Source organism: Trichomycterus rosablanca, unplaced genomic scaffold (genome assembly GCF_030014385.1).
Source record: "Trichomycterus rosablanca isolate fTriRos1 unplaced genomic scaffold, fTriRos1.hap1 scaffold_193, whole genome shotgun sequence".
NCBI classification, from domain to species: Eukaryota; Metazoa; Chordata; class Actinopteri; order Siluriformes; family Trichomycteridae; genus Trichomycterus; species Trichomycterus rosablanca.
The window spans coordinates 71381-84443 of NW_026947021.1; the positions used below are offsets into that span (position 1 = coordinate 71381).

The 13063-nt window shown below is 37.2% G+C and overlaps 2 protein-coding genes, 1 long non-coding RNA gene and 1 other non-coding gene across 4 annotated transcripts; 3 read left to right on the forward strand and 1 right to left on the reverse strand.

Annotated features, from left to right (window-relative positions):
* Nucleotides 1–2086: 2086 nt before the first annotated feature.
* LOC134306487 (U1 spliceosomal RNA) lies at nt 2087–2249 on the forward strand. The gene has a single exon (XR_010009257.1). It is a non-coding gene; the product is annotated as a U1 spliceosomal RNA (small nuclear RNA).
* Nucleotides 2250–5634: 3385 nt separating this feature from the next.
* On the reverse strand, nt 5635–6564 carry LOC134306482 (uncharacterized). Its single transcript, XR_010009256.1, has 2 exons — nt 6324–6564; nt 5635–6033 (listed from the first exon to the last, which is right to left on the reverse strand). It is a non-coding gene; the product is annotated as an uncharacterized LOC134306482 (long non-coding RNA).
* Nucleotides 6565–8305: 1741 nt separating this feature from the next.
* Nucleotides 8306–11923, forward strand: LOC134306477 (histone H2A-like). The gene is made up of 3 exons (XM_062990326.1): nt 8306–8418; nt 11297–11665; nt 11857–11923. The coding sequence occupies exons 1-3, from the start codon at nt 8306–8308 to the stop codon at nt 11921–11923; spliced, it is 549 nt and encodes a 182-aa protein (XP_062846396.1).
* A 421-nt stretch (nt 11924–12344) lies between these two features.
* LOC134306483 (histone H3) lies at nt 12345–12776 on the forward strand. Its single transcript, XM_062990329.1, has one exon. It carries the CDS (start codon nt 12351–12353, stop codon nt 12759–12761), a length of 411 nt encoding a protein of 136 aa, XP_062846399.1. The 5' UTR covers nt 12345–12350; the 3' UTR covers nt 12762–12776.
* Nucleotides 12777–13063: the final 287 nt, after the last annotated feature.

Here is a 13063-nt window from a genome sequence, read left to right on the forward strand (position 1 = left end):
ACTAAAATGAGTCTGTTGGCAAAATTTTGTTCTCTGTGAAGCTTAAAAAAAAAAAAAAAACTCACTAAAGCAATTTTAGTACAGAATTCTGACTCTGCCTTTTCTTTGTCATATGTTTCCATTCATGGTTTTGTATTGGCATACAACTAACATATGGATGTTTGTGATTTATTTAAATGAAGCAATTTCAATAGGTCCTTAGTACCACTGTAAGATCTGAACAGTTAACTTGCTTAATTAAAATTAACTCAAATTCCACAATAAAAATATAGCTGCCGTTACAGTTAAAATCATGTACCCTTAACATGATGAAATTGATTTAATGTTATTTGATGAAATTGATTAACATTACATTATTAAATTGATTTAACATTACCTGATGAAATTGATTAACATTACATGATTAAATTGATTTAACATTACCTGAATAAATTGATTAACATTACATTATTAAATTGATTTAACATTACCTGATGAAATTGATTAACATTACATGATTAAATTGATTTAACATTACATGAATAAATTGATTAACATTACATGATTAAATTGATTTAACATAACACAATACATTTATTTAACAGTAATGAGAATTTCTGTTTTGTATCAACATGATTCAATTTACTAGTTTGAATGTGAATGAAATATTTTACCTTGACAAGAAAAAATAATATCAGTTGGCCACAATTTGATCATGTGGGACCGATGTACACATTAAAATTAAGTAAATTCAATGGATTTTTTTTTTCAGTGTGGGCTCTTTTGACCATCTTAACTTTTGAAAAATAAAATTAGGAATAATTCAGTTTTAATCATGTCAAAATAATGCTGGAGCAAAGACTTAATGATGGCTACAATTGAGCTTATATTGAATTTTAATATTTCATATTTATTTGCGAAGTGGCATAGCAAAATGTCATTATGTGTTGGTAATGACAATTTTTACTTTTTTAAAGAAAAAAACTAGATAGGCCATGGATTTGCTAAAGCTAGTCAACAGCTAGTACAAGATGCACTTAAAATACATATAAATAATGTGTACATTTCTTTTTTTTTTGTAACGTACTGCCATATTGATGTAAATGGTAATGACGCTGGATAAATATACTCTATGATCAGGAGGAATACATGATTAAGTTACTCACATTTCCAGACATTATCTTATTAAAATGTCAATCTTCTCTCATGGCTGGCATGTGCTTCCTTGCATGTCTTTGTTTCCATGGTTACAACATAAACAAGTGTTACCTTCAAATGATTCCCTACAGAAACCATACACTGTTGTAGTAATGACGATAATGCTGGGGACAGTAATATATTGCTTAAAAATATGCATAGGTTGTACAAATATGAAAAAAAAAATACATATTGTTTCTTTTCAAGTTATTATAAAACTCATATTGTGATTTTTATAATGAATTGATCACTTTTTAGCATTTTATCAGAGCAAAGAAGTTTTAAAGTCTGGGTTGGGGACAAGGCCAAAGTAGCAAAATATTGATGTTTAAATCATCATAAAAAATGAAAATCATAATTATTTTGGTATGTAATTTTTTAGTGATGCAATGAATGATCTTTTTAATACCTAAAATATTTGTCTAGTAATAAAGTATTTTTAACACAAATTTATAACTTAGGGACGTAAAAGTTCCCCCAATTGACGAATCACCCTTACATAAAAAGCTTGTTGATACAAACGTTAAAGAGACCGGTGTTTTAGATCAGCTTCAGCACTGGACACATAATTAGCCGTTTGCACTATTTCTTAGGCTAAATTGACCGTTTCATGATTGAGCTATGCCAAACCTGTAAAGAGCATGCTTATCAGGTGGATTTTTACAGTGGTTCTTTTTCTTTTCTGTAGATCAATTTTAAATGATCATTTTTTTCTTCTGTTTTGGTTGAACCAAGTGTTTTTTGTTTTGTTTTTTCCAGGCAGATGTCTGCGTGGTGGTTTTGATGTTGCAGAATAGCGGGTTTGTGTTCGGTGAGGTTTGTGCTGGTGTGATGAGTAGATGAATGGAGTCACCGTGAGTTTGAACGGTGTGTGATTCGGTGTCTCTGGTCGGCGGTGCTTCTGGACCTCATACTTACCTGGCAGGGGCGAGACCATGATCAAGAAGGTGATTCACCCAGGGCGAGGCTCAGCCATTGCACTCCGGTTGTGCTGACCGCTGCAAATTCCCCAAATGTGGGAATCTCGACTGCAGCATTTCTGATATGGGGGGACTGCGTTCTCTTCTCCCCTGATTTCTGTGATAGCAAAGAAAGAGTTTATGACTGCAGGATGATTGTTTGCTATTGGTTTGTTTTTAGTGAAGTGTATCAAATGCTTTCCAAAGAAAATCGTTTGTCTCTATTTACGTTTTTATGTTTTGCACAATTTGAACAAAGCATAAAAGAATAAACAGATACGTTACTTGTCATTCCTTAAACTGATCTATTTCAGTCATGGTTTTTATCTAATTTGCTTATGACACTTGTTTGCTATAGGCTCTATGCACGCAAGCTCTGTGACGCATTTCCGTTTAGCGTTAGTCGGGCAGTCTAGCTTCCGGTTTGTTATAAACACCGGCAAATTTCTAATCACAACGTGTCGTATAGCGGCGAATATACGAGTTTGAGTTCTAAAATTAGTAAGAAGGTTTTGTGTTTTCAAAAACAAGATCGGGGTGGATCGGTACATTCTCAGGGTTCATGTTGAACGCTGCATCCGACGGGTTAAAAAGAATAAGTTGTTTGACACAGTGATCGCTATCAGAGCATAAATCAGCTGTTTACTGTATCGTGAGATTGGACCACTTGTCAAGGGATGGAGCTAAACATTCGTTTTTGACTGTAATTTTTTAAAGAACGTGCACATTTAAATATTGTAAATATATATATTATAGTTTATACTCTGTTTTTAAACAAAAGCATAAAAAGCCAACAAAAGCCTCTTCATTATGTAAACATACCTCTTATGTCTACACTCTTTGATTATTTTATTAGTTCTACAATTACAAACTGTAGTTAATTTGTTTCTTTCTATACTGTGATAGCCTCCTTTCTGTTCTTGATGACCAGGACCCCCACAGAGCAGGTATTATTTAGGTGGTGGATGATTCTCAGCACTGCAGTGACAATGACATGCTGGTGGTGTGTTAGTGTGTGTTGTGCTGGTATGAGTGGATCAGACACAGCAGTGCTGCTGGAGTTTTTAAACACCGTGTCCACTCACTGTCCACTCTATTAAACACTCCTACCTTGTTGGTCCACCTTGTAGGCATAAAGTCAGAGACGATCACTCATCTATTGCTGCTGTTTCAATTGGTCATCTTCTAGACCATCAGTGGTCACAGGACGCTGCCCATGAGGCACTGTTGGCTGGATGTTATTGGTTGGTGGACGATTCTCAGTCCAGCAGTGACAGTGAGGTGTTTAAAAACTGCAGCAGCGCTGCTGTGTCTGATCCACTCATACCAGCACAACACACACTAACACACCAGCACCATGTCCGTGTCACTGCAGTGCTGAGAATCATCCACCACCTAAATAATACCTGCTCTGTGGGGGTCCTGGGAGAGTCATTGAAGAACAGCATGAAAGGGGGCTAACAAAGCATGTAGAGAAACAGATGGACTACAGTCAGTAATTGTAGAACTACAAAGTGCTTCTATATTGAGTGTGTAAAACAGTTTTTGCTGTTTCTTACGTTTTGTGAATCTGGCAGTTGTTTAACATTCATTTCACAATGAATAGACCACTTGAATGGCGTTAAAAAGACTTGAAATAAAATCTTTTTACATTTAACTTCAAATGGACGTTTTTTTTTTTCTCTTTTGTAACATGATACAAGGTTTTGAACTGAACAGCATATACAGTGCCTTGCAAAAGTATTCAGCCCCCTTGAACTTTTCAACCTTTTGCCACATTTCAGGCTTCAAACATAACGATATGAAATTGTAATTTTTTGTGAAGAATCAACAACAAGTGGGACACAATCGTGAAGTGGAACGAAATTTATTGGATATTTTAAACTTTTTTTAGAAATAAAAAACTGAAAAGTGGGGCGTGCAATATTATTCAGCCCCCTTGCGTTAATACTTTGTAGCGCCACCTTTTGCTGCGATTACAGCTGCAAGTCGCTTGGGGTATGTCTCTATCAGTTTTGCACATCGAGAGACAGAAATTTTTGCCCATTCTTCCTTGCAAAACAGCTCGAGCTCAGTGAGGTTGGATGGAGAGCGTTTGTGAACAGCAGTTTTCAGCTCTTTCCACAGATTCTCGATGGGATTCAGGTCTGGACTTTGACTTGGCCATTCTAACACCTGGATACGTTTATTTGTGAACCATTCCATTGTAGATTTTGCTTTATGTTTTGGTTCATTGTCTTGTTGGAAGATAAATCTCCGTCCCAGTCTCAGGTCTTTTGCAGACTGCAACAGGTTTTCTTCCAGAATGGTCCTGTATTTGGCTCCATCCATCTTCCCATCAATTTTAACCATCTTCCCTGTCCCTGCTGAAGAAAAGCAGGCCCAAAGCATGATGCTGCCACCACCATGTTTGACAGTGGGGATGGTGTGTTCAGGGTGATGAGCTGTGTTGCTTTTACGCCAAACATAACGTTTTGCATTGTGGCCAAAAAGTTCGATTTTGGTTTCATCTGACCAGAGCACCTTCTTCCACATGTTTGGTGTGTCTCCCAGGTGACTTTTTATAGATATCTTTGAGAAATGGCTTTCTTCTTGCCACTCTTCCATAAAGGCCAGATTTGTGCAGTGTACGACTGATTGTGTCCTATGGACAGAGTCTCCCACCTCAGCTGTAGATCTCTGCAGTTCATTCAGAGTGATCATGGGCCTCTTGGCTGCATCCCTGATCAGTCTTCTCCTTGTTTGAGCTGAAAGTTTAGGGGGACGGGTCTTGGTAGATTTGCAGTGGTCTGATACTCCTTCCATTTCAATATGATCACTTGCACAGTGCTCCTTGAGATGTTTAAAGCTTGGGAAATCTTTTTGTATCCAAATCCGGCTTTAAACTTCTCCACAACAGTATCTCGGACCTGCCTGGTGTGTTCCTTGGTCTTCATGATGCTCTCTGCGCTTTAAACAGAACTCGGAGACTGTCACAGAGCAGGTGCATTTATACGGAGACTTGATTACACACAGGTGGATTCTATTTATCACCATCAGTCATTTAGGTCAACATTGGATCATTCAGAGATCCTCACTGAACTTCTGGAGTGAGTTTGCTGCACTGAAAGTAAAGGGGCTGAATAATATTGCACGCCCCACTTTTTAGTTTTTTATTTCTAAAAAAAGTTTAAAATATCCAATAAATTTCGTTCCACTTCACGATTGTGTCCCACTTGTTGTTGATTCTTCACAAAAAATTACAATTTCATATCGTTATGTTTGAAGCCTGAAATGTGGCAAAAGGTTGAAAAGTTCAAGGGGGCTGAATACTTTTGCAAGGCACTGTATATTTGATACCCCATTGCTGCCAGCTTGACACTGATAAATTCTGTAATGACTTTAATTCTTGATAACCTGCTGTAATAAACATAAGAATAAAAAAATCAAAGTTCCTCCTCGCATTTACAACAAATATGTTTTTGGAGAAAGACATGTTAATACTGTAACATCAAATTAATCAATTGACAGGAAATTTATTATGGTCTGACATATAACATTTGATAATGAATAAAAGATAACTCATTCATATATTGGTGAACAAAACTTTTTACACTTAATCAAAAGATTGAGGGTAAATTGCTAATATATCCAGTCAGATATGTTTAGTTTGTTTTATGTTGTATTAGGATTTTAACATCATGTTTTACACTTTGGTTACATTCATGACAGAAATGGTAGTTACTCATTACACAAAATTCATCAGTTCAAGTTTTAATATCAAACAATTTTGTATCTCCAATTCACCTCACTTGCACGTCTATGGACTGTGGGAGGAAACAGGAGCTGCCGGAGGAAACCCACGCAGATACAGGGAGAACATGCAAACCTCACACAGAAAGAACCCGGACCACTCCACCTGGGAATTGAACACACAAAGATATATATATTTATTGTTGTTTGAACATCATTAATACATGGGATTTGACACTATCTATCTTAAAGCTTGCCTAACCTGGCACTGTGCAAGCAGAATATGCATAAAAATGAAATTGTAATGGTATGCTTCAAAGCTAACTAAAACATGAATCTTAATACTGGTCTGTCAAGCTAGATGTAGTGTTTGTCTAGTCTAGCAAAACAACCACTAACCAGTTTACAACTACCCTACTTGCATGGTTCTAAGGAAATGTTTGCTAACGTACTTACCTTCATATTTGTCAATGTCGCTGGAGTTGTACATTTAAAATCCTTTTTCCCGCTTGTTAGAAGAAGCAGTACAAACCATGCGTCGGTCGGTCTAAATCGTTCACTGTCAGACGAGGTTAATCTTGAAGACAACAAGTGTAAAAGAGAGCCATGCCTAACGTTATCTGCTTGTTGACGACCGGCAAATGAATACCGGAAGTTGATCTGCCAGTATACGAGAACCCGGAAGACAGTCGTGCATAGAGCCTATTGCTGAGGCTGAAACAATAATTTATTAATTAGAACAGGCATAATTGTGAATACGGTTGTTTTGACTTGTTCTGACTAACATTAAATGTTCTTATTATTATTATTATCATCATTATTCTAAATTATTATGTTTATTATTATTTTTTTTTCCATTTGTTCTTTCTGCTACATGACAGTTAAGCACCCTGGACTCGACCTAGTCCTGCTTGGTAGCTGTGTTTTACTTCGCACTAAACAGTCTCACATCCGCTTATAAATGCATGTGGAAAACACCAAGGTCTGGTTTGCTCTTTTCAGTCTGTGTCTACAAGAAGATCGGGTTTCCTCAGCATATTTTTACGTGTAATAAGATGTGAAATGTGCGCTGCGTCGCTTTACGCATCAGGAGCGGTGTGCTGTTTTAGCAGAACACAAGGAAACAGAGCATCGTTAGGTTCCCTTTGCGGGCTTTTACATGAACGAGAGAGCTTATGTTCGGCCGACGTGCACTTTATTACCTCGTATTTTATATCAGGACTTGTATTTTAATCATTATTTGCCATGAGAAAACACAAGTGCGCATGTGTCACGGAAGCACACAGACGTTGCGCTGATCGAGCTGAGTCTACACAGTTCTCATGTGTGCTATAAAGCCCCGCCCCCTCTCGTAAGTGGGAGGAATCTCTGTACAACAGAGCACAGCGCTTCACTCGCTCTTTCTTAGCGCCGTTTTAGCTCCAACAACGATGGTAGAAGAAGCTCCAGCACCGGCCAGCTCGGCCCCCGCCAAGGCTCCTAAAAAGAAGACCGCGGCCAAACCCAAGAAAGCGGGTCCCAGCGTCGGCGAGCTGATCGTCAAAGCTGTTTCCGCTTCCAAGGAGAGAAGCGGCGTGTCCCTGGCCGCCCTGAAGAAAGCTCTGTCTGCAGGTGGATACGACGTGGAGAAGAACAACTCACGCGTCAAACTCGCCGTCAAAAGCCTGGTGACCAAGGGCACCCTGGTGCAGACCAAGGGCACCGGCGCCTCAGGCTCTTTCAAGCTCAACAAGCAGCAGACCGAGGCGAAGAAGCCCGCGGCCAAAAAAGCCGCCGCTCCTAAAGTGAAAAAGGCCGCAAAGAAACCCGCCGCTAAGAAGTCCCCCAAGAAACCCGCTGCTGCCGCTAAGAAAGCCACCAAGAGCCCCAAGAAGGCTAAGAAGCCGGCGACCCCCAAGAAGGCAGCCAAGAGTCCTAAAAAAGCCAAGGCAGCCAAACCCAAGACCGCTAAGCCCAAAGCGGCCAAGGCCAAAAAAGCTGCACCCAAGAAGAAGTAAACTTGTTCCTGTTTTATTACTTTTATTTTCTTAAAACGGCTCTTTTAAGAGCCACCTATATCTTCCCATAAAGAGTCGTTTCCTAAACACATACATATAAGCATGCATGCGAACATAAAACTATTCATCCATACATACATATTTTGTGGAGAAAGTGATAAGCAAGGAGTTAAAAACACTAAGTATGACTGGTCTTGTTTTATGTGTAATAATGATTTTGTCACACATCCTCATAAATGTGTATATGTATGTGCACTCACGTATATGAGCTCCTTACATAGTGTAATTGTTAGTGTAAATGTTATTGTGACATAATATAATGTAATTGTTGTTTAAGAGAAGCTTTTCTGTATCATACATTACACGGGCGGGAGAACGGAGGAGAAGAGAGGGGAGGAGGGGGGCAGTATGTGAGGGGGCGTGTATGTGTTTCCCTGAGACATGACGGCGCGTTTAGGATTGGCTCAGCTGTACCTTCGCTCTAAGCCAATAGGAGAGAGGCAGTTTGCCTATATCATACCGTTTCGAGGGCTCTCCCAGCTTACTTCAGTTTTGTTCGACGAACGCATCTGATCATCAAAATGAGTGGACGCAAGGATGACACGCAAAATCGTGAAGCGTTACCATATTTTTGGAAATTAAATACATCATGCCTAAAAAACCCAAATATAATAATAGAAGTGAAGGAAGAAATTAATCGAATTAAGCAATTAAATGTTTTAACTAAGTCAAATATAGAACTATGGAGTGTTTTAAAAAGTCAAATAAGAACCTTTTTTAAGCGTAAATGTAAAGAATTTAACTTTCGCAGAAACGAATATTATAAGCAGTTAACCCTTGACTACGTAAGTTTGCAAACTATATCAAATCGAAATTATGAAGAAGAAAATAAATTAAAAGAGGTAAAATTGGAAATCGCAAAAATAAATAATGACATTTTTCTAAGTACTCAAATACAAGCTGGTTTTGACTCCAGCTACATGGGAAATGTAAATACTGTAATAAAACACTTCAAAGAAAGAAAAGAAAAGAAATATATAACGGGTATTCGAAATCAAGATGGCAAAATTATAAAAACCAATAATGAAATACGTAATTTAATACAGGAAAAATGTGAAACTGCATATAAAAAAGAACATATTGATGAAGCTCAAATTATAAAATTCTTGAAACTTTTTCCTAAAAATAATATAGAAAATTTAGAACACTTAGAAAAACCATTTACAAAGGAAGAAATAGAATTAGCCATAAGACAACTAAATAAAGAGAAAACACCAGGGTCAGATGGCCTCCCTGCTGAACTCTATCAAATATTTTGTAATGACTTGATAGATCTTTTGGAGAAAGTATATAATGAAGGTTTCCAATTAAGAAAAATGCATGATTCCTTTTATCATACCATAATAAATTTAATATTCAAAAAGGGTGATCAATACAATTTAGATAATTGGAGACAAATCAGTGTAACTAATGTAGATTATAAAATATTAGCAAAAATTTTAATTAATAGAATGAACGAATTTTTAAATAAAATTGTAGAACAAGAACAAACGTGCGCTATAAAAGGGCGATTCATGTGGGATAACCTAAGTACTATAAGAGATATACTAACAAATGAAAAAAATAAAAATTATTTCATAGTAGCATTAGATCAGAAAAAAGCTTTTGACTACGTCTCAAGAGAATATCTCTGGCATGTATTAGAAAACTATGGCTTTCCAGAAAATTTCATCCAAATGATAAAGCTGCTTTATGCAAAGTCGGAAGTACAAATAAATGTTAACGGTGTTTTAACACATAATTTTAGCTGTCATAGAGGAGTAAAACAAGGTTGTCCCCTGAGTTCTGCCCTATACATTTTGGCAATTAGTCCACTTTTAAAATTAATTAAAAATAATAAAAAAATCAAAGGTATTCAACTAGATCCCAATAACTTAGTTAAAATTTCAGCATATGCAGATGATATCACCGTAATAATAAAAGATCAACAAGAGCTTGATATTTTAAAAGAACATTTTAAAACATAAAAGAGTTAGTTTCGGGAGCCAGACTAAATCAAAACAAAACCGAAGGAGTTTGGATAGGAGATGATGATATTCAACCCCATATCAATCTAAATCTGAAAGATAAAATAAAAATTTTAGGTATATACATAACTAATAGTAAAACTAGAGAACTAAATTGGGAGAAAAAGGAACAATTAATAAAAGAGGAACTAGAAAAATATAAAGCTACCAATTATATGACACGAATTCAAATTATAAAAACTTTTATCTTGTCTAAATTATTATTTCTAGCTACAGTTATACCACCCGATGATAAATATATTACAAGATTAAACAAGCAATGTGTAAAATATATATGGGGAACTAATAGAGAAGTAACAAAAAGAGCATTATTATACAAACCAAAAAAACATGGGGGTTTGGGAGCTGTTGATATGGGTAATAAATTAAAAATAGCATTTTGTAAAAATGTAACACAAGCCATGAATAGAGGTGCAATTTGGGTTGGAAAAAAAGAATATTGGTCAAAACAAAAAGGTAAAAAGAGATTAAATATACCATACTACCAACTCCTTTACGGAGATTTTATGTTTAAACATGATCATTTAAATATAGACTGGCTAAATCAAACCAATAAAGATATTTATAATATAATTAATAATCATTATTATGGTGAAAAGATACAATACAGTCAACTAACCGAAGAGGAATCGACAAAAGTAAGAAAAAATATCTCCTCTAAAAACATCTCTGAAAACATACGCGATACAATATGGTTAATAACGGTTGGAAGACTTCCTGTAAGAGTTATCGTTAAATGGAGTTGCTTTGTAACAACAAAATTATGCCCGATACAGGGCTGTTTACAAGATGAAACCATCGAGCATCTACTAATAAACTGTAGTAGATCAGTTGATATTTGGAACAAAATTAAAACTTTAAACTTAGATTTCGAAATAAATAAAAAAACAATTATGTTTGGAATCTTCGAAAATATTTCTCAAAGAATAAATGACCTTTATTGGTTAGTTGTCTGTATTGTTAATACAAAAATCTGGAAAACTAGGTGTAAAATGATTTTCGAGCAATGCAACATACCCCCAGATATTGTTTTTAAACAAATTGTATGCCATCTTAGAAGACTAAAAAATGAAGACTTGCGCACAAAAAAAACTCCACTTCCTTGGTCAATATTAAGATTGTAATTTATTATTATTATTCTTTTTTTTTTTTTTCACTTAAAAAAAATAATGTATAAAAAGGGAAAATAAAAAGAACAAGCTCTGAATATATATATTTTTTCTGTATTATTCTACTCTGGATTTGTAATGAACATTTTGAACTGATGTAATTATTTTGATGATGTATTGATCTGTATATATTTGTAATGTGATTGAATTTTGTTAAATAAAACTATTTAAAAAAGGAAGACCGGTGGTAAGACTAGAGCTAAGGCCAAGACTCGTTCATCCCGTGCCGGCCTTCAGTTCCCCGTGGGCCGTGTTCACAGACTGCTACGTAAGGGTAATTACGCCCACCGTGTGGGAGCTGGTGCTCCTGTCTACTTGGCTGCCGTGCTGGAGTATCTGACCGCTGAGATCCTCGAGTTGGCTGGTAACGCCGCCAGAGATAACAAGAAGTCTCGTATCATTCCTCGTCATCTGCAGTTGGCCGTGCGTAACGACGAGGAGCTGAACAGACTGCTTGGAGGTGTAACCATCGCTCAGGGCGGTGTGCTGCCTAACATCCAGGCTGTTCTGTTGCCCAAGAAGACCGAGAAAGCAGCCAAGGCCAAGTAAAGTCGCTCTCGTGTTCTAACCAAAAGGCTCTTTTAAGAGCCACCCATTTCCACAGAAAAAGTGCAATTTCCCCAGATAATGTGTAAATAAATGTAATATCGTTTCATAGATTCACACGGTGTAAAACACATGATTTATCACATGGTAAAATTAACAAATCAATATTTACAATAAATTTTTTCTCTAGCTATCTTTACATATATCACTATATACTGCATGTATACACAAGTGAAGTTACAGATCTCTTGCAGTAGCAAAACCAACAGTATAGACGATTAAAAGTGGTGCAACAAACGTGTTTGTGTAATACACATGGAACAAAAATAATAATGTTAACAATAATAATAAACAAAATGAACGAAATAATCAATAATATATATTTTGCAAAAGGTATATACTTTAAGTGCGATTGTAGGCTGTGTTTTAAAAGCACAAAGAAACAAAGGAAAGTATTATAAATCCCGCCAACAGCATAGAGGAAATATTATGTTTTCTGAAACGAGGCAGCGGCAGAACGCCGACCAGTAAGTGACATTTGACGTAAGCATGATCGTCCAATGAGAAAAGTGCGTTATCAAGACGCCCAATGAGCGCGGAGCGGCTCTGGTACATAAATAGAGCGTGTTGGGCGGGCTGACATATTCTGTCCTACAGTTGGTGAAGTGCGGAGTTCCAAACGCGATGGCAAGAACCAAGCAGACCGCTCGTAAATCCACCGGTGGTAAGGCGCCGAGGAAGCAGCTCGCCACTAAGGCTGCCCGCAAGAGCGCCCCGGCTACTGGCGGTGTGAAGAAACCTCACCGTTACAGGCCAGGTACCGTGGCTCTGCGTGAAATCCGCCGTTATCAGAAGTCCACCGAGCTGCTCATCCGCAAGCTGCCCTTCCAGCGCCTGGTTAGAGAGATCGCTCAGGACTTTAAGACCGATCTGCGCTTCCAGAGTTCTGCCGTCATGGCTCTGCAGGAGGCCAGTGAGGCTTACCTGGTCGGTCTGTTCGAGGACACCAACCTGTGCGCCATCCATGCCAAGAGGGTGACCATCATGCCTAAGGACATCCAGCTGGCCCGCCGTATTCGCGGAGAGCGTGCTTAAACGAACCCACTCCATCCAGTTATCCCCAAAGGCTCTTTTAAGAGCCACTTACAAGCTTCCACTGAAATGGGCACTTTTCATAACTTTTTCATTTATTTATGTGTGTCGGTTCCAAAGTTAAATTTATCAGAGTTATGAATATTAGAAAAAACAGGTGTGTGTGTAGAGATGTACCTTACGACATGTTCTTACAACAATTATAAGCAAGGTTACATAAGTACAGCTGATTAAAGATTGGCAGGTGGTGTCTTATAGCATGATTAATAATGTTTATAGTGGTGTATGTTTATGGGGTTCCATAA

Excerpts from the sequence above, each read along its gene's own strand:
- LOC134306483 (XM_062990329.1), top strand. The coding sequence starts at position 12,351 with ATGGCAAGAACCAAGCAGACCGCTCGTAAATCCACCGGTGGTAAGGCG.
- LOC134306477 (XM_062990326.1), top strand. The coding sequence starts at position 8,306 with ATGACGGCGCGTTTAGGATTGGCTCAGCTGTACCTTCGCTCTAAGCCA. Across the intron at positions 8,419-11,296 it reads TCCCAGCTTACTTCAGTTTT|GAAGACCGGTGGTAAGACTA; the intron begins GTTCGACGAACG and ends TATTTAAAAAAG. Across the intron at positions 11,666-11,856 it reads GAGAAAGCAGCCAAGGCCAA|CTATCTTTACATATATCACT; the intron begins GTAAAGTCGCTC and ends TTTTTTCTCTAG.